This window comes from Canis lupus, chromosome 13, assembly GCF_003254725.2.
Source record: "Canis lupus dingo isolate Sandy chromosome 13, ASM325472v2, whole genome shotgun sequence".
Taxonomy (NCBI): Eukaryota; Metazoa; Chordata; class Mammalia; order Carnivora; family Canidae; genus Canis; species Canis lupus.
This window is the reverse complement of record NC_064255.1, coordinates 409145-429886: the sequence shown is the minus strand read 5'-3', so window position 1 is coordinate 429886 and position 20742 is coordinate 409145. Positions and strand designations below refer to the sequence as shown.

The window sequence follows — 20742 nt, the reverse complement described above, 5'->3', positions numbered from 1 at the left end:
TGGATTCATCACCTACATTAACCACTGTCAGATTCTCTTAGGGGAGCGTATTTCCAGCTTTCAGAAAGGGAATTGCTACATTTGTTCCTTATTATATAACCCCATTGGCACAGAGAGGGTTCAGAATTCAACCTTTTGCCTATAGGCTAGTTGATGCATGCTGAGATAGAGATGAGCCAGCTTTAGTAAGCTTACTGTAATTTTAAGTTCAGAACAGCTGGCAATATAAAAACACTGAATCCTCATTTCTCCATTATCTCAAAGCATTCCTTTTATGTGTAATAATTGATTTAATGAATCATTGGGTTCTGCTGCCCCCTTGATAGAATGTTTCATCTTAGAGTGCTGATATGAAAGATCTCTGTCGCCAAACAAAAAAACTCCAGTTTTCTAGAAACTACACACGGGCAGCCTGGTGTCTCAGCGGTTTAGCGCCGCCTTCAGCCCAGGGCATGATCCTGGAGACCCGGGATCGAGTCCCACGTCAGGCTCCCTGCATGGAGCTTGCTTCTCCCTCTGCCTGTGTCTCTGCCTCTCTCTCTCCTCTCTGTGTATTCTCAGGAATAAATAAATAAAAATCTTAAAAAAGAAAAAAAGAAACTACACACTTACCACAGTGGCTGTAATGTGGCTTGGGGCCAAAGGAAAGGTTTGGAATTTTGACGGAGTTTGAAACTTCTTCATTCTACATTCTTTGCCTAGACTTACTGAACCTTTGATGCACATCAGACCTGGTACATGTCCTGCTTTTCCTCTCAGCAGAAAGGGAGTTAAATTTTTTTGTTTGTTTTGGTTTTTGAGGGGAGTTAAATTTTAAGTCTATTTTCTCTTTGCATGCTGGCTGGCTGGCTGGCTGGCTAGCTGGCCTCACTGCTAGATCCCTGGAATAGCAGATAGCAACTGAGTGCTTGACTCTTGCCACGAAGCTTGGTTTGCTCTTGGCCCTCAAACACCTAGCAGGCTGCTTAAGAAGAAACTCCTTTCTGGGAGTTCACTCTTCTTGACATTATGAAAATGACTTCATTTAATATATACCCACAGACAATATTTGTGAAGTTTGGTGAAATTCTTTACGTCACACACAAGCATCGTGTTAGAAAAGGATATAGCGTTGTGTTAACTTTCTCACTTCTTCATTCGCAAGGTTCTGGAACATTATAAGATTTTCACATTTGCACTGATCGTGTTTTTCTTCCAAAGGACTTCCTGAGAAAGCACATGGAAAGTATTCACTCACCTCTATAACCCACCAGACTTCCCAGATGCATAATAATAGGACTGAATCAGCAGAAACCAAAATGAAAGAAATGTTCAACTTTTCCATGCAGCCAGACCCAGTAAATACCAGGAAAGGGCTGCATGGGCTTCCAACACTGACAGCTGCCACGAGTGTGGACTACATGGGAGGCTACCCCAGTGTCTTTCAGTTAATTCTTCTCGTTCTCATTTCACTTAGGCCCTACTCTTCTCCCCTGTTCTATTTCCTACTGCCTCCTTTCCTTTGCTCCTTGTGGGTAAGTCTGTTGACCAGCTAAGAGGCTGATATGGAATCACCTGACAGCAATACTGTTTTGGGAATTACCTGAAGATTTTGTTGAATGAAAAAGTTTTTGTGTGGACCGTGAAACACTGTCTTCTTCAAACAGATACCGGTGTTGCACTGCAAAATTAGAACAGGAAAGTAGGTCTCGGATATTTATGGTGACTGGCTCAGATTCTGTAAAGAGAAAGAAAACTGAAGTCAAACCTGCCTAACACGGTTGTGGTTATAACACAGCCATCAGCGGTCAGAGTAAGGTACTTGGTATTCCTAGCACGTGGTACACAGCTTTGCTTTGGGACATACTGAGGCAAAAGACTGTCAGTTGAGAGGGGCTATTACCAAATATGGCTTAAAGTGTAGAGTACGGGTTTCCTGTGTGACCGAGGAAAAAAAGCCATAGTTGACATAATCCAAATCTTACTGAGTTTCACTTCTGAATGATTTTTGTCTGGGGGAAACCATGGTGGAAGCATCCACCAAAGGTTCTAGAAACACTGCTTTTAAAAAATTTACCTGTTGGCTTTTTAGAATTTTACCTGTTGGCTGGTGGACCCTCTTTGGCAGTTCCCCTGCTGGGGAGTCCTGACTTCCATCAGAGTCTTCCAGAGCTGAGAGGAAAAAGATGACCAAAGAGAGTGACAATTGTCTGCATGCTTGTGTTCTTTCAGAAGCTCATCCCAGCTCCCCACCTACCTGCTGTCTGTCACCCAGGGTGTTTTGGTTTTATTTGGTTAACACTGCTTCAAAAAGCAACTGGTTTCTAGAGTAATCCAAGACCACACTAGGGACGTTCTCTTGTACACGAAATCTAGACTGCTTCAATGCATCTTACTTAACAATAGCCCCAAAAATGTCATGTCCAGGAGGGAGGGTGGGAAAAAAGTTCCAGTGGACCAAGGACTAAGCTGCTGCTCCGTAGCAGTAGCTCTACCAGGCATTTCAGCTTGAAGGAAACAGCCTAGAGGTGAAATCTTACCCCCTCCCTTTTGGAAATTTGAAAGGCCTTCCCTCTGCATCCCCTTCTCCTCCCGCCTCAGGCTCATTGTTCTTTCCTTTAGAGAAGTAAAACACAGCACTTGGCTTGAGATTTGATTGGTGACTGAACAGGGAGGAGAGGAGGGAGGTCAGGTGTTGGGGGAGAACTGCTCTAAGTGAGCCTCCTGGCACAGTGAGTGTAGTGCAGATTAGCAAAGAGAGCTCTCGGACAGAACAATCTAGATTCTACAGGGCAGTCTTGTGTTCTGTAAATAGAAGTACTTGCAAGAAGGCATTCTTCACATTTGAAAGGACTACCCTCCCCACTCCCTTTCCACTCCAATTACAGGCATCTCCTGAAACTGTGCCTCAGCTCTGTGATGTGTGTAAACCTAGTTAAATGATCGCTTCTATAGGGGTTTTGTGAGGATTAAGTATGCTGGTCTATCAAAACATTGATCACATCGCTCAGTACAGAACTAGTGCTCACGCAGTGCTAGCTGCTAATTTGGTCTTCTCTCTTCCTGGTTCCATTTTTGTGCTTAGTGTTTCCAGGCATTACTGGCCCTGAACACCAGGGAGGCACTTTGTCAAGCACTTGGGAGGAATAGGTTGGGAATTTCTCAGCCAAGGGCTCGTGCTGCCCTGTGTGAGGAGCTCGGCCAGAGGTCAGGCCACAGTACCTTCACATATACCCTTCTTTAGTTTTTCACTTATCTCTCCCATTGTGCTGAAGTCTTCGGCATAGAAGAGATGCTTGTCTGTGGGCTCAGAGGCAATCTCTTGTAGCTCTTCCTCAATAGCTTTTCCTACCCCGACAGCATACATAGTTATGCCTAAATTGCAGAGCAAATGAAGAACAAGGTAGTTAGAGCTGCATTCCCAGGGCCTGGAGGTTGTGTGCCCCGCACCCAAAGCCAGGTTGATATTCCATGCTGTGACTTGAGGGATCCACGTCAACCTCCCTTTATCTCTCTACCATTTTTACTTTGGCCCTATGAACCAAAGAGGGGGTTCCAAGAAAGAGGAAGGTGAGGCTTCTAGGGAAGGCTTCTAGACCACCAACCTGTTGCTCAGCCAAATCTTCAACTTTTCCCTGAATTAGCCTTGGGGATAAAGGAGAAAGGAGTACTATCTTATGACTTACTAAATGGGAATCTCTTCTGGGAAAATTCTAAGAAGCAGGTCAAATTATGACCTTTTAATCTAGTTTCTACTTCTTAAGGGTATATAGGATAGGACCTTTTATTTTATTTTATTTTATTTTATTTTATTTTATTTTATTTATTTTTTTTAGGATAGGACCTTTTAATGATAGGGGGTGGGGGAGAAGGACCTCTTGGAAGGACTATGAGGAGGTGCTAAGCTGAAAAGGAAAATCTGCAGACCACTGAGAATCCCCCAAGTCAGAAAGAAAGAATAAGCCAAAGTACCAACCTTAGATTTCAACAGGGATATAAAATTACTCCAAAAGCTTTTCTTTTTCTTTTTTTAATAATAAATTTATTTTTTATTGGTGTTCAATTTGCCAACATACAGAATAACACCCAGTGCTCATCCCGTCAAGTGCCCCCCTCAGTGCCCGTCACCCATTCACCCCCACCCCCTGCCCTCCTCCCTTCCACCACCCCTAGTTCGTTTCCCAGAGTTAGGAGTATCTCATGTTCTGTCTCCCTTTCTGATATTTCCTACCCATTTCTTCTCCCTTCCCTTCTATTCCCTTTCACTATTATTTATATTCCCCAAATGAATGAGACCATATAATGTATGTCCTTCTCCGATTGACTTATTTCACTCAGCATAATATCCTCCAGTTCCATCCACGTTGAAGCAAATGGTGGGTATTTGTCGTTTCTAATGGCTGAGTAACATCCCATTGTATACATAAACCACATCTTCTTTATCCATCATCTTTCGATGGACACCGAGGCTCCTTCCACAGTTTGCCTATTGTGGACATTGCTGCTAGAAACATCGGGGTGCAGGTGTCCCGGCGTTTCACTGCATCTGTATCTTTGGGGTAAATCCCCAACAGTGCAATTGCTGGGTCGTAGGGCAGGTCTATTTTTAACTCTTTGAGGAACCTCCACACAGTTTTCCAGAGTGGCTGCACCAGTTCACATTCCCACCAACAGTGGAAGAGGGTTCCCTTTTCTCTGCATCCGCTCCAACATTTGTGGTTTCCTGCCTTGTTAATTTGCCCCATTCTTACTGGTGTGAGGTGGGATCTCATTGTGGTTTTGATTTGTATTTCCCTGATGGCAAGTGATGCAGAGCATTTTCTCATGTGCATGTTGGCCATGTCTATGTCTTCCTCTGTGAGATTTCTGTTCATGTCTTTTGCCCATTTCATGATTGGATTGTTTGTTTCTTTGCTGTTGAGTTTAATAAGTTTTTTTTTTTTAAGATTTTATTTATTTATTCATAGAGATCCAGGGAGAGAAAGAGAGGCAGAGACACAGGCAGAGGGAGAAGCAGGCTCCATGCAGAGAGCCCGACGTGTGACTCGATCCAGGGTCTCCAGGATCACGCCCTGGGCGCCACTGGGGCTGCCCTAATAAGTTCTTTATAGATCTTGGAAACTAGCCCTTTATCTGATACGTCATTTGCAAATATCTTCTCCCATTCTGTAGGTTGTCTTTTAGTTTTGTTGACTGTAACCTTTGCTGTGCAAAAGCTTCTTATCTTGATGAAGTCCCAATAGTTCATTTTTGCTTTTGTTTCTTTTGCCTTCGTGGATGTATCTTGCAAGAAGTTACTATGGCCGAGTTCAAAAAGGGTGTTGCCTGTGTTCTCCTCTAGGATTTTGATGGAATCTTGTCTCACATTTAGATCTTTCATCCATTTTGAGTTTATCTTTGTGTATGGTGCAAGAGAGTGGTCCAGTTTCATTCTTCTGCATGTGGATGTCCAATTTTCCCAGCACCATTTATTGAAGAGACGGTCTTTCTTCCAGTGGATAGTCTTTCCTCCTTTATCGAATATTAGTTGACCATAAAGTTCAGGGTCCTTTCTGGATTCTCTATTCTGTTCCATTGATCTATGTGTCTGTTTTTGTCCAGTACCACACTGTTTTGATGACCACAGCTTTGTAGTACAACCTCAACTCTGGCATTGTGATGCCCCCAGATATGGTTTTCTTTTTTAAAATCCCCCTGGCTATTCGGGGTCTTTTCTGATTCCACACAAATCTTAAAATAATTTGTTCCAACTCTCTGAAGAAAGTCCATGGTATTTTGATAGGGATTGCATTTAACATGTAAATTGCCCTGGGTAACATTGACATTTTCACAATATTAATTCTGCCAGTCCATGAGCATGGAATATTTTTCCATCTCTTTGTGTCTTCCTCAATTTCTTTCAGAAGTATTCTGTAGTTTTTAGGGTATAGATCCTTTACCTCTTTGGTTAGGTTTATTCCTAGGTATCTTATGCTTTTGGGTGCAATTGTAAATGGGATTGACTCCTTAATTTCTCTTTCTTCAGTCTCATTGTTAGTGTATAGAAATGCCATTGATTTCTGGGCATTGGTTTTGTATCCTGCCACGCTACCAAATTGCTGTATGAGTTCTAGCAATCTTGGGGTGGAGGCTTTTGGGTTTTCTATGTAGAGTATCATGTCATTGGTGAAGAGGGAGAGTTTGACTTCTTCTTTGCCAATTTGAATGCCTTTAATGTCTTTTTGTTGTCTGATTGCTGAGGCTAGGACTTCCAGTACTATGTTGAATAGCAGTGGTGAGAGTGGACATCCCTGTCTTGTTCCTGATCTTAGGGGAAAGACTCCCAGTGCTTCCCCCATTGAGAATGATATTTGCTGTGGGCTTTTCGTAGATGGCTTTTAAGATGTTGAGGAATGTTCCCTCTATCCCTATACTCTGAAGAGTTTTGACCAGGAATGGATGCTGTATTTTGTCAAATGCTTTCTCTGCATCTATTGAGAGGATCATATGGTTCTTGGCTTTTCTCTTGCTGATATGATGAATCACATTGATTGTTTTACGAGTGTTGAACCAGCCTTGTGTCCCGGGGATAAATCCTACTTGGTCATGGTGAATAATTTTCTTAATGTATTGTTGTATCCTATTGACTAGTATCTTGTTGAGAATTTTTGCATCCATGTTCATTAGGGATATTGGTCTGTAATTCTCCTTTTTGGTGGGGTCTTTGTCTGGTTTTGGAATTAAGGTGATGCTGGCCTCATAGAACTAATTTGGAAGTACTCCATCTCTTTCTATCTTTCCAAACAGCTTTAGTAGAATAGGTATGGTTTCTTCTTTAAACGTTTGATAGAATTCCCCTGGGAAGCCATCTGGCCCTGGACTTTTTTGTCTTGGGAGGTTTTTGATGACTGCTTCAATTTCCTCCCTCGTTATTGGCCTGTTCAGGTTTTCTATTTCTTCCTGTTCCAGTTTTGGTAATTTGTGGCTTTCCAGAAATGAATCCATTTCTTCTAGACTGCCTAATGTATTGGCATATAGCTGTTCATAATATGTTTTTAAAATCGTTTGTATTCCAAAAGCTTTTCTAAACAAAAGTCATTAGACTCACTTACTCCCTATATGCCTTGCTTGAAACTAAAACACAGTAAGAACTTAAATTCACTCCCATTTTCAACATTTCTTAGGACTGATATCTTGTTCTGGCTAATTCATTAGGCTGAATTAAAACACACACACACACACACACACACACACACACACACACACACACACACACAAATGGCTCCTTAAGCCAAGGGGCAAGAATTATGCCTTGCTGTAAGTCTGTGTTGGATGAATAGGCAAGTTCAACATATTTGGGAACCCAGTGACTTGATACAAACTTCCTAAAAAGGATAACTACTATTTTATCTTTTGAAAAAAATATTAGCTAGGCATAGGAGTAATTAAATTCATCCAGAGGATGTCACTTTAGCAAATTCTGTTGACTTTAGAACCAAATAAATAACAGTTTCTCATACGATCTGCCCTTGGGTGATTGGTGGGGATCTGAGTAGGCAAAAGAGTAAGGTAGGCTGATCTCAATGAGACACATAAAAGGGATAACCATGGTCTTTGGAGACAAGATATTTCCCTCAGTACACTTTAAAAATGCAGGCTGGAGGGGTTCATGGGTTTGATCTGAGTTCTCAAGTTAGGAAAGCAGAGGAACAGGGTCTGAGCAGCCAGCTTTACAGTCCATTCAGAGGGTTCACAACAGGACACTTTTCATGGCTACTATTCTATTGGGCTAGAGAAAAAGAAGTCAGTGTGAGGTACACAATCCCAATAAAATAGCTGCCTTCACAAAGAGTGTCAGAGTGCGCCAGCCTTTCTGTGAAGAGGAATGGACTTCACTGTCCTTGTTCATCTACTCAGCAAGTATTAGTCACAGTTACTATGTGCCAGGCCTGGTCTAGGTACTGGGTGCATCACCTCCGAGACGAAGCCCTGTCGGTACACCGTTCCCCTCCTTATAGGACTCGCTAGAGCAATGTGCCCTCCACAATTCTTGAAAAGCAGCTTTCAAGCAAACTGCTTTAAAACCTCAAATTTTCTCATTTCCCCAAGAAATCCAGTCACTTTGCCTTACTCTAGCTCTACCAGCTATCCTGACTTTTGGGTTTCTCCCCCTCCCTTTTTAAAGATTTTATTTATTTATTCACAAGAGACACACAGAGAGAGGCAGAGACAGAGGCAGAGGGAGGAGAAGCAGACTCCATGCAGGGAGGCCCATGCGGGACTCGATCCCGGCACCGTGGGATCACGCCCTGGGCCCAAGGCAGCCGCTCCACCGCTGAGCCCCCGGGGCGTCCCTGGGTTTCCTTTTCTGAGGTCCACTTTCCTCTGTCGCACTTTACATCTATGCACAACTAAAGTAACTCCCAGGTCCCCCCTCCACCACGACACACGAGTCAGGAAAGCTCGAAGAGGCTTTGCTTTCTGGAGGAAGAACCTAGTCATAATGTCTTCCAGCGTTTTGATTTTCTCAAAAGCTAGCCTTGGCCTCCTACAAGCACAAGGGCATTCGCTATCGTAAGGCTGTTGTGCTTTCCGAGGGTTCACCTGAGGCACTAGTTTAAGAAAGAAAACGCCATCGGTGAAAGCCCCTCGGAGCAGGACTCTCCCTGCACCGGCCTCCTCGGGGCATCGAGGGCGAGAGCGAGCGGCGGTGCTTGGGCCCTGCCGGGCGGGGAGGACTCACGGCCGCGCCCGGGATGCCCCGGGGCGGGGGGGGGGGGGCTCCGCAGGCGGCCGCTCCCCAGCTGGGACCCCGCGCAGCGCCCGACCCCGCGGAGCATCTCTGGAACCCGGCGCCCGCCCGCCCCTTCTTACCGCCGGCCCGGGCTCTGCGGGCCCACGCGGAGACGTCGTCCTGGGCCCGGCCGTCCGTGAACACGATGGCCACTCTGGACACCCCGGGGGACACGGGTCTGGCCCCTTCCACTGGGTTAAAACTTCTCTCAAACATGTGTTTCAGGGCCAGCCCCGTCATAGAGCCCTTGCCCATGTACTTCATGTGGGCCACGGCTTTTTTCATGTCTCTGGCCGAGCTGAAGTCTCCCAGGGTGAACTCCGTGCGGACCTGCGTGGAGTACTGCAGCAGCCCCACTCGGGCGGCTTTGGGGGAAACCGCCAAGGAATCTATAATGCCCGCGACGAACTGCTTCACAATCTCGAAATTCTCTTCCCCGAGGCTCTTGGACCCATCGATCACAAAGACCAGGTCAAGCGGGCCTTCAGTGCATCCTCAGGAAGGAAAAGAAAGTGGAGATGGTTACGTGATCACGACGCAGGCAGAGTACAAGAAAAGCAGGCTCCAGCTGGAGGCAGAGCCCTCTGGAGAGGCCCCTTTCCTTAGGTAATACACAGGACTCCGTGAGGGGTGGGGAGAGTCACAAGCCACAGTAATTTTCACATTTGCCTTTCTCAGTGGCTTGTTCAATTGATAAAAATAGCATTTTTCACAAACAAAATCACCCACCAGAGTGACACAAACTGTCAGGGAAACTAGGTCCACACTGTACTCTGTGTCACTGACAGCCAAGTCTGGGAGGGACTGTGTGTAGAGTACACTGTAGGGTCTGACAGCACCCACAGATTCCTGCAGCTCTACTCCAGGAGGGTGACATTACCCCAGTGCTGGCATTCTGACACAGAGCAGAGCAGGAAATTCTTAAATCAGCTCAGCTGTCATCTCTCCCAGAGAGCCTTCCTAGTAACGCCGCTTGGATTAGTTATTCTCTGTACTCCTAGCAACTACTAATTTATTCAACAAAAATTTGCTTCTTGAGTACCTACTTCACACAAGGCAGCGGGCACAGTGGGATTGCAATAGTGACCAAGGCAAAATCCCTGACATGAAGTTGTTTCCAGTCCAGTGTAGTCGGTACGGTACTCCACATGGCACACTGGCTACCTGATTACGTGTCAGCCTCTCTGGTCTGCCAGTTCCTCCTCAGCAAGTTCCATGTCTTATTCACTTCTGTACCCCCATTCCTGGCACACAATAGTTGTTCAGTAAATGCTTGTTGACAGAATAAATGAAGGAGGTGGTGGTGTTGGGGTAGCATACCTGTAACTACCCTATCAACTCATTGAAGCTTAGAAATGAATCATCACTGTGAATTCTTTATCTGTATGGAAGCTCTTCAGGCAAGTCAAATGGTCGAAAGGAAAGCTCTATGCGAATATTTAAGCAATCTGGGAATCTGGGTATGGACAGACTTTTTGTTATTTAGAGCTGCATAAATCCCAAATGAATGATCTCACTTCAAACGATCTACAGTATGTACTATAACATTGTCTTTCACATATCAAGCAGTTGTCTAATATTTGGAAGTCGAGCACAACAATATAAGCAAGTAAGGACACACAAAAGCAAAATTATTTCTGTGTGTGGCCTCCAAATAATATGCTAGTGTGTGTGTGTGTGTGTGTGTGTGTGTGTGTGGTTAGGGGGTTGAATTCTTCTCTTTTCCCATTAAGTGCTTATCCCTATTATTCAACTTATTGACCATTTATTAGTGAAAGAAGAAAAGGCCAATTCAGGGCTTCATTTACATTCACAGCCTATTCTTGAATCAGCAACAACAACAAAAGACTCTCAGGCGGCCTGCACATGGCTCTCCAGCAGATTGTAGAAATACTGGAATAATTTTCCAGGAGCAGGTCTCTTTTGTCGTCTTCCCCACACACTCTTTTCTTACAGAACAAAATCAGTACTTGCAGCCTCTATGCATCAAAAGGCACAAAAGGCTTCTCCAGGAAGTAAGAATGCTGGATAAAGGGGAAGAACATAAGGGCAAGAAGTCCCAGATTTGTGCTCTCTGATCCAGGAAGAATGATGGCTCCTTGGTTGGCTACTTGTTTGCAGGAGGGTCGCTACAACCATATTTGAGCATTTTCCTTTCATAGTTAAGGAGATTGCAATGGAGCAGTGATTTGCCTTCAGAATTTAATTTTCACAGAGTTTCAGAATTCCAGGGTTGGACAAGACCTTAAAGATCTTTAAAGACAAGACCAGTACAGCCCTCTTGTTGCTTACATCTTTAGGATAGCCCTACCCAGTAACCATTCAGCCTGGATCTGAACACCTCTCATGATGGAGAGATCATCTCGCCATTAACGCCCCCACCTCTGGACATCTCTGCTGTGGATGATTACAATAGCTATTATTTTTCGAGCAGTTAGTATGTGCCAGCATTGGGCTAAGCACCTTTAAATACATGATCTTTATTACTCATGGCGATTCTGTGAAGCATTATTCTTCGTATTATATATATTTTTTATTGAAGTTTATTCCTCATATTATAGATGAAGAAACTGAGACTCAGAAAAGTTAAATAATTTGTCTAAGGTCACACAGGTAGTAGGAATAGGGGTTGAAGTCCAGGTCTGTCTGACCCAAAGTTCATGATCTTAACTAATCACGCAGCTTCCCTGACAGTGTCTTTGTCCTCATGCTGAGCTATAGCTTCTGACCACTGTTCTTTCTTTCCCTGTGGGTGTCATATAAATCACAAAAGAAGTAACTGTCACTTTGGTATTGGAATGGTTCCTCAAGTCTTTTTCTACAAAGTTCCCCAGTTTCTTCCTTTATTTTTCACTTGACATAGTACTGAACTTCCTAAGTACAAGTACTAAGTATAAGCTGCCTCCTAAATCTTGCTTGTCCTTACCTTTTTTTAAAAATATTTTTTTTCTAAAAAATAATGCATTCACATGGAACAGAATTTAAACACTACAAAAGGACATATGTATATGTATGTATGTGTGTGCATGTCTATTTATCTAATACAAATAGAAGTGGAACTGCCTTTAAAATATTACCAAACTGCTCTCTAATGGTTGTACTGATTCAGACACACAGTGATAAGTTTATAACTGCCATTACGATATACCTTTGTCAACATGAGGAGTCATCAACCTTTTTGATCTGATAATAGGTTTTAAAAAAAGATATCAGTTTTAATCTCTCACTATGCATTTTCTTTTAAAAAATGGTTTGTATGTTTCATGTCATGTTTAGAAAGGTCTTCTCTACTCTGAGCTCACAAAATAATTTTCCTTTTTTTTCCTGCTACTTTAGAGGGCTTTTTTAAATGTTTAAACTTAGATCTATCTTTCTCTTTCTTTTTATCTTCCTCTTCATTTTAGCCCAGAATGTAATTCCCCAGCACAGAGCAGAGGACAAATCTTACATCTCTCATCTAGATATGCTCATTCAGCCTCAGATCACTCCAGCCTTTTGGATGATAGCAAATTTACTGTCAATTAAAACCAAAAGTTTTTCCATAGGTGCCTCAGTTAAGCTCCATTATGGGAGAAGCAGAGGTGAAGGATTTGTTTCCTGAAAATATTCCAAAGAGCAATTGCTCCCAAACCAAATTAAAGCAGAAAGTCAAGTTCAGATCACTTACTCTTGCACCGTTTTCCATCCTCAGCTAGAACAAATCCCTCTGAGCATTTGCAGATGTAGGAGTTGCCATGATTAACACAAATGTGTTCACAGCCGTGGTAGGTCGATTTGCAGACATCCTTCCCTGAGGGAAATGTAGGGAGTTGAGCAACCTCATCCATGCAGGAATGAGCTAGACTGTATGGTCACATCAGGTCACGATCACAGAAGTAATCCATTTTTATAAAAACCATTTCTGTTTAAACTTCCTCTATAATATGCCCTTTTTTCATTCTAATACTCAGGATAGGGCGTGGGAAGGGAGAAGCTCTTCTCAGAAAGCCCCAGCCCCCACAGGTCTGAATGGTTAGATGGGTGATTGGGTATCCTGTATTTCTTATTAATTTTTAGAATTATTTAATGTTGCTTTGGGTTTTGACTTTCCCAAACTACTGATTTTTTTTCCCATAGACATCCCAAACACTATAGTTTTAATTAATGAACGTTTCTCATGTGTGAGGTACTTTAAATGCTTCAGAGTAGTTACAGCCCTCTAATCTTCACAACATTCTGTAAGAAGACAAAAGCAGGAATAATTATACCCAGTGTATACATGAAGAAACTCAAAACATGTCACAGAGTCACCTGAGGTCTTGCAGCAAGTTGATGGCACAGCTGAGACACGTGTTTCCCATGTGCTCCTCCTCCGTCACATGAAAGCCTATATAGCTCTTCTCTGTCATTAGCCCCCAAGAAGGAGGAGTTTCCTATAAAGTTGGCATTGGTAACTACAGATCTCCCTAGAAGTGGGAATGGTGATATTTGATATAGTGATCAAATTCCAGAAGTGGACGTTGGGCGTGGTATACAACAGCCCAATTTACTAAGCAAAGAATATGTTGCATGAATAAATGGTGCATGTGTGTACACTTGCATTCATAGAAATAAAATCATCAACAGCTTGGGCAGAGACAATGGGCAGAACTGCAGACATGGTCTCCACAGAGAGAACACTGCAGTGTGAAGGCAAAACAGGATGGTGTGGGGAGATCTGCAAAGTCAGGCCAGGGCCCTGTTGGCATCCCGGGAGTCCACTGTTCAAAAAGAAAATCTCGTTCAAGGTAGGAGCCCCTCTTCCCAGTGGAGGAATGAGGACAGTGAGCTCCTCTTAACCTGGCTTTGTTGACATGCAGGAGGTCCCAAGTTACCTCAAAGGAGTCTGCGAGGAAATTCCCCCAAATCAACTTCAGAAGCTAGTGAATTGATTTTGCCTAAACTAAAAAAGACCCGTCCTGCCCACTGGAGCAGAGTGCCACTAAAGCAAGGAGACAGTTTCAAACCCCCACCTCATAGGGACTAGCAGCTCCGAATCTCACAGTGGAGAAAAATCCTTGCCCTGTGCTCTTCTAGTGACCACTTCACCAAGCTCATGTGTGCTCTCTCTCTCTCTCTCTCTCTCTCGCTCTCTTTTTCTGTGCTGTGATAGTTCATTTTATGTCACCTTGCCCAGGCTATTGTGCCCATGAAACACCAGTCTAGATACTGCTGTGAAAGTATTTTTTTAGATGAGATTAACATTTCAATCATTAGACTTTGAGTAGAGTACACTCCATAGAGTCGGCTTCCTCCAATCAGTTGAAGACCTTCTGAGAAAGAAGACTGAAGCCCCCACCACCACCTGAGGAAGAAGGAATTCTGCTTACAGACTACTTTTGGAAAGGAGCTGCACCAGCTTCTCCTGGGTCTCCAGCCTGCTGGCCTGCCCTGCAGATAGTGGATTTTCTCTCTCTCTCTCTCTCTCTCTCTCTCCATCCCTGTCTATAGGCACACACACCTACATCCTGTCAGGTTCTATTTCTCTAGGGAAACTGATTAATATACCTTCTAAGTACTCTCAGAATCTGTTCTGAGTGACCTATAGAAGCAAATGATAGAGAAAATGGATAAATAAAACCCACAGAAAAAGCCCTTAGTCCCCTTCCCTTATTTCTAAGGTCTTGTGAGAAGCAAAAGCGCTGTAATTATCCTGTGATCCTCATGATAATTGCTGGCAGAGATTCTAAGTCTGTCCAATGATTAGCCAGGCTCTGTGGGAGGCTGTGGGCATCCACACAGTAGTCATGGAAGGGCCAGCAACTGGAAGAAATGGAGACACAAAGAGCCTGACAACTCAGGACCCTGACTGAGAAAGTCCTGAAAAACTAAGGGTATCCTATAAGGATCGATAGCAAACACTCTCAGAGCACCTATGGCAGGAACTTGTAACTGTAACATTGCTCATAAGGGAAGATTTTAAATATTAAATGAAGTTATATAACTTTCCAGTCCAGCAGACAGAAGAGTTCATCTCTACCTGGAGACCACTTACTTCTGCAGCGCTTCCCATCTTCAGCAAGCCTGAATCCTTCCCGGCACTTGCAGATGTACGACTCATCACTGTTCACACAAATATGCTCACAGCCATGGTTTACTGATTGGCAGACACCTTTCCCTGAGGGCAGGGGAGCAAGTTAACACAATTTTACCAACATAAAATTTCCCCGGGCTTCACCTTGGAAGATCCATCCATCTCAGCCACCAGGTGCTCCAGGCCCCCTTTTGCTCAGTGATCCATGGGAGCAAAGTAAAAATTGAGGATGAAGTTCAACGGCTCTAATTTAGGCTAACTCTTCAAACTTCCTCATTATCATCTGCAGCACTACTAACCAGCACCTACTTCAATATCTCATTAAATGCAATCAGTCAGTCATTGGCTTTCTGTAGATTCAGTTTCTAATAGCAAAAGGAATCAGTCAGTCATTGGCTTTCTGTAGATTCAGTTTCTAATAGCAAAAGGAACATTACTGGTATGATATGGTTACTTAGAAGATTAAAACTCAGTTTAGATTAGTGGTACTGAAATTTAATTTTGGCTTTGTCCCTGACACATGGCTTTGGAGAATCACTTAACCTCTTGGAGCCTTACCTTTCCTATCTGTCTGGAAAATGAGAGCAATAATTCCAATTACCTATCTCTTCTTCAAACATGTCACATATGAGTTGTTCTTTGCAAAGTGCTTTGAGAAACTTGAGGGAAAGATGACCGATAGGGATGAAAACCATTTGCTCAGGGTTATATACTTCCCTTTGATTAACCAGATGCATCTTGGCCCTATCTAAGAGGCTTTGCTTTCTGAAACAGAAGAATGGACTCATCATACGGTGGTCTCTTTGAGAGATTTGTGCTACCAGCAACAACAGAGGCTCAGAGAAGTGAAACAACTTGCCCAGCTAATAAATGGCAGGGCTAGAAGCTGCTAGATCTTGTTTCTTGCCACAGGGCATAAAATGAGCAACTTCTCTTGTAGTCCTAAGCACTACGTTTTTTTCATTGTCCATTTCTTTGCTTGTTTGTGTTTTCTTTCAACAGAGTTTATTTTTTAGAACAGTTTTAGATTTACAGAAAGATGGAGGAGATAGCGCAGAGTTCCTAAAACACCAAACCCAGTTTCCACTAGTATTAGCAACTTATATTAGTGTGATACATTTGTTACAATCAATGGACCAATATTGATACATTAACACCAACTAACATGGAAGGTTTATTTACATTTCCTTAGTTTTTAACCTGATGTCATTTTTCTGATGTCATCCAGGATCCCACATTATACTGAATCATCGTGGGGCATTGGCTTTTGAGAGTAGCTGATTTAAACAGAGATCAGGATAGTAGAATTTATGCAAAAATCAGACACAGTAATGTGAGACAACTCCAGTAAAAACTTACTTCTGCAGGTTTTCCCATCTTCACGGAGTATATACCCTTTAAAGCACTGGCACACAAAAGAGTCTCCACTGCTTACACATGAATGTTCACAGTCATGGTCTCCCACAGCACAGGAGTCCAATTCTGGGAATCCAATTGGAATTAATAAAACAGAAGGAAATGGTTCATACATCAGTGACTTAATTTCATCTGTTTTTTTAGTGACTTACTCAATCTTAAAAGACATTTTAGATATCTTAAAGCAGTGTCTTATCCCACAATGCACATTTCAAAACAGAAAATATGTCTATGAGCAAAAATTCTTCATAAAGAGTACATAAGATAAAATCATTTCCATAGGGAAAATGAACAAAAGACATGAAAGATAATATATAAGAGAGACAGATGGCCTATAAATATTAAAAAATAAGTTACTCTTTATTGGCTATAATCTAGCTGTAATATCAACTTCTCCACCTATCTACTTATGTATGTATGTATGTGTCACACTTAGGTAATCTGTTCTCCATTTATTTATCCAGTCGTCAACTATTTCATGTGTTCCTACTCTGAGTCAGGTACTCTTCTAGGCTCTGGGGATTTAACAATGAGTAAGACAGTTTTGCTTTTGTGAAGCTTACATTGGGCAGCAGGTGAGGGAGAGAGGAAGGGGGAAGACAAACAATGGACAGATATATATATATATATATATATATATTTATATTTATATTTATATATATATATATATTTATCAGATGCAAAAGGTGCTGTGAAGCAAAGCAGGATAGGGGAGAGATGATGTTCCCTGGGCTGGGGAGGGCATGTTATGTTACATGCTGCAGGAAGATATGGTGCCACTGAGCAGAGCCCTGACAAGATGAGTGAATGTGTGGTATTTGGTTAGAACAGCACTCTCAGCAAAGAACAGCATTTGCAAATCACAGAGGTAGGAGTGTGTGTGGCATGTTTCAGGAAAGGCCAAGAGCCAGGCATGACCCAGGCCATCTGAGCCCGGCAGGGGATGATGTCAGTGAGGCCCACAGGGGAGACCATCTAGGATTCACAGGCAGCAGTGGAATCTGAATGAGAAAGGGTCACTGGAGGGTCTTGAGAAGTGGGTGGCATGAACCGTCTTTGTTGTAAAAGGCATACATGATGTGGTGGGTGAGGAGGGAGAATGGAGGCCACCCCGACCAGCATGGTGACACACGGTCACACTGTTGGCTGTATGCTGAAGGTAGAGCCCACAAGCTTTGCTGATGGCTTGATACGAAGAGGCCATCCTCATATGGATATGAGAGAAGAGTCACGGATGACGGAGGCTGTAGAGTAAAAAGAATGGCTTTGCCATCCACAGGGCCGGGGCAGCTTCTGTTTGTGAATCTGAGAAAACTAAGCTGATATTTTAAAAGCCTGATACTGAGCACAATGTGGGAAATGACTTCTTATAAGAATGATACACGGGATCCCTGGGTGGCGCAGCAGTTTAGCGCCTGCCTTTGGCCCAGGGCGCGATCCTGGAGACCCGGGATCGAATCCCACGTCAGGCTCCTGGTGCATGGAGCCTGCTTCTCCCTCTGCATATGTCTCTGCCTCTCTCTCTCTCTCTGTGTGTGTGTGTGTGACTATCATAAATAAATAAATTAAATTAATCTTTTTAAAAAAAAAGAATGATACACAATTCTGGGAGTCAACTCAATCATTTCAGATCGAGAAGAATCTTCCAATGGATAGCCATTGAAGTCAGAAGATAAAGGCTCTCAAGTACATAATCACTGGTATAATCAAGCGGACCATACACTTATTTTTAAGGCATTTTTGCAGTACTTCTTGTTGGAGGGGAGTCCTGAGAACCACCCTGTGGGGTAGTGGAGGCAACTGTTCTTAGTCTCACTTACCAACCAGGAGACTAAGGTTTGGGAAGATTAATGGCTCGCCAAGATCAATTGCTAATATGTGATAGCACTAGGCTCAAAATGTAATCTTCTGATAATAAATCCCATGTTTTCCCCAACTACATAGCATTGCTATATCATAAAGTAAGCTTTCAAACATGAAGGGAATTTTGCCTGTCTTCTTTTGGGCAGAAGTGCTGCCAAAATCTTTGAACAATGGGAAAATATTATGTTAACCAAAATTATAACTGCAGAAGAGAGTCAAAGCAGAGTTGGACTGTGTTGTTTGCTCTGAACATGACTTATTTCTCTGGGCACAATCTAGACTCATTATTAACGCACAACATTCCCCAGCGGCTTGGGGGTAGTTCTTCACGTAGTGTTGAGTGGAAATACAATTGAGTGATCCACAATACACACAGCTGGCTGGCTGTGGAGGTGAGCATTTTTTTCCTGTGAATTTATATTAAGAATACTCCATTTTCCAACATAAAACAGCAATAACTCTTTCAGGCCAGCCTTGTGAAGCCATAATCCAGACAGATACCTGTCCCTGCTAACATCCCCAGCACACCCCTTCTTTCTGGAGTTTCTCCCCATGCCCTGTCCTGTCTTCTTGGCTCCATGTCAGGCTTTCATCGTGAAGAGTAGCTGAGTCTTTCCATACGGCCCCTGAGCCATGGTGGTCTGCATCTGCACGGAGCAGATGGGGGCGGCCTTCCTTTATCTGAGCCCAAAGCCACTGTCCACGTCACCCTTGGCCACAGACCATCACAGGAGTTCCCAGCTCAGTTTCTGAGCTCTCCTCAGTGTTCACATTAGCAGCTGTTTGAAATCTTATTGGGTGCATGCTTTTAAAGCACATGGCAAGTTTGGATTTTTAACCTTTTTCCTCCTTGTCCCCTCAGAGCAGCTAATTGGTGGAGACTAGAGCAGTGGGAATTCTCCACCTCACATGAGCATTAGACTTTTTTAAAAGACAGAACAGGCACATGATTCAAAATTCAAAAATATTAAATATTCCCCCTAAGGTGGGGTATCTGCCAAAGTTAGAAAATATACCTTTGACCTAGAAACTTCACTTCTGGAATTCTCTTCTACAGATACCCTGGTACCATATGAGGGGATGTACTTTCAAGCTATTTATGGCAGCATTGTTTGTAATAATGAAAAGTGGGAAACAATCCAAATGTCCAGCAATAAGGGAGTTAAGCAGCTGTAAAAAGAATGAGAATGTGTTCTATGTAATGATATAAAATCTCCAAAAATATCATTGAGTGAAGGGGAAAAAGTGGCACAGAATGGGGTATATATAGTACACCATTTGTGTGTGTGGGTAAGAAAATGGAGGAAATAAACATGTATATTTATATTTGCTTTTCTTCACATAAATAAACATGAAGGATAAAGAATAAACTAGTGAATATAGTGTATTATTTGTCTGTTGCTGTGTAACAAGTTACCCCCAAACCTAGCCACTTAAAACAACATTTACTGTCTCACATAGTTTCTGGGGGTCTGGAATCCAGGAGTGGCTTAGCCGGGTAGTTCTAACTCAGGAACTCTCAAGACCTGCACTGAAGATGTGGGCTGGAGCAACAGGAGGGGCTTCCGAGCTCACTCACATCTTTATTGGCAAGCCTCGCTCTGTTCCTCACTGGCGATTAGTGGGAGGAGGCTCAGGTTCCTCAGCATGTGGGTCTCTCCACAGGGCAGCTTATAAAATGGCTTCTCTGAGAGCAAATGGTCCAAGAAATGAGAAAGAGCACTCGAGATGGCAGCCACAATCTCCTTTATAATTTAATTTGAAAAGTGACAGACCATGGTTCACACAGACCAACAGCGAAGGAGAGGACCACACAAGCGTTCGTTTGAATACCAGCAGATGGGAACACTGGTGGCCACCTTGGAGGCTAGCTCCACGCCCTGCTGATAGGAAGGGAGGTGGGGAATGGGATGGGAGGGCAAAAGGGGGAGTAAAGCTTCTCAATGTGTCTTTTCATACTGCTTTGATTCTTAGACCATTTAACCCTTCACTTCTTTTCTTTTCTTTTCTTTTTCTTTTTCTTTTTTTTTTTTTTTTTTTTTGAGAGAGAGAGAGAGAGATTGCGGGAGAGCATGTGCACACAGTATGAGGAGGGGCAGAGGGAGGGGGAAAGAGAGAATCTGAAGCAGGCTCCACACCCAGTGCAGGGCCCAATTCGGCTCAGTTTCACGATGCTGAGATCATGACCTGAGCTGAAATCAAGAGTCAGACAATTAACCGACAGAGCCATCTTGGTGCCCCAGCCCACTACCTATTCTAAAAATGTTAAAATTTAAATAAAAATTCTTATGGAGAACAAACGATTTAGAATGAAACATTTGCCTCTCTCTCACCTTTGACTCTCTACATCCTTACTTTTAAACCTGCACCATCATTTTAGTCAGTGTTTTATTGGATGGGCATTTAGGTGGTGCCTAGTGTTCTAATATTGTAATGGGCACAATGTAAAGGCATATCTGAAGATAAATATCCAGGAGCAGAAATGCCTAGTTAAAAGGTATGAACATTTAACAGCTGATAAATATTTCCAAGTTGTCCTCTAATGAAGTCATATCAGTGTAAGACAGTCTCGGCTTCAGGGGGTATAGAATGCTGCCTGGGTGTCTGGATGTTTTAAAAGCCCCACAGGTGGGGCACCTGGGTGGCTCTGTCAGTTAAG

At 43.1% G+C, this 20742-nt stretch overlaps 1 protein-coding gene across 7 annotated transcripts in view; it reads right to left on the bottom strand.

The window, feature by feature from the left end:
• Positions 1–20742, bottom strand: part of MATN2 (matrilin 2) — a 146264-nt gene that overhangs the window by 1336 nt on the left and 124186 nt on the right. For 4 of the 7 annotated variants that reach the window (XM_025450144.3, XM_035717414.2, XM_049093275.1 and 1 more), the window contains 8 exons: positions 16164–16286; positions 14766–14888; positions 12420–12542; positions 8833–9246; positions 3202–3354; positions 2080–2151; positions 1583–1717; positions 1108–1206 (listed from right to left, as the gene is read on the bottom strand). In XM_025450144.3, coding sequence (XP_025305929.2) covers positions 1108–1206; positions 1583–1717; positions 2080–2151; positions 3202–3354; positions 8833–9246; positions 12420–12542; positions 14766–14888; positions 16164–16286 — 1242 coding nt within the window. The remainder of the gene's footprint in view (positions 1–1107; positions 1207–1582; positions 1718–2079; positions 2152–3201; positions 3355–8832; positions 9247–12419; positions 12543–14765; positions 14889–16163; positions 16287–20742) is intronic. The other 3 variants (XM_035717338.2, XM_049093277.1, XM_049093278.1) reach the window with 3 other exon arrangements.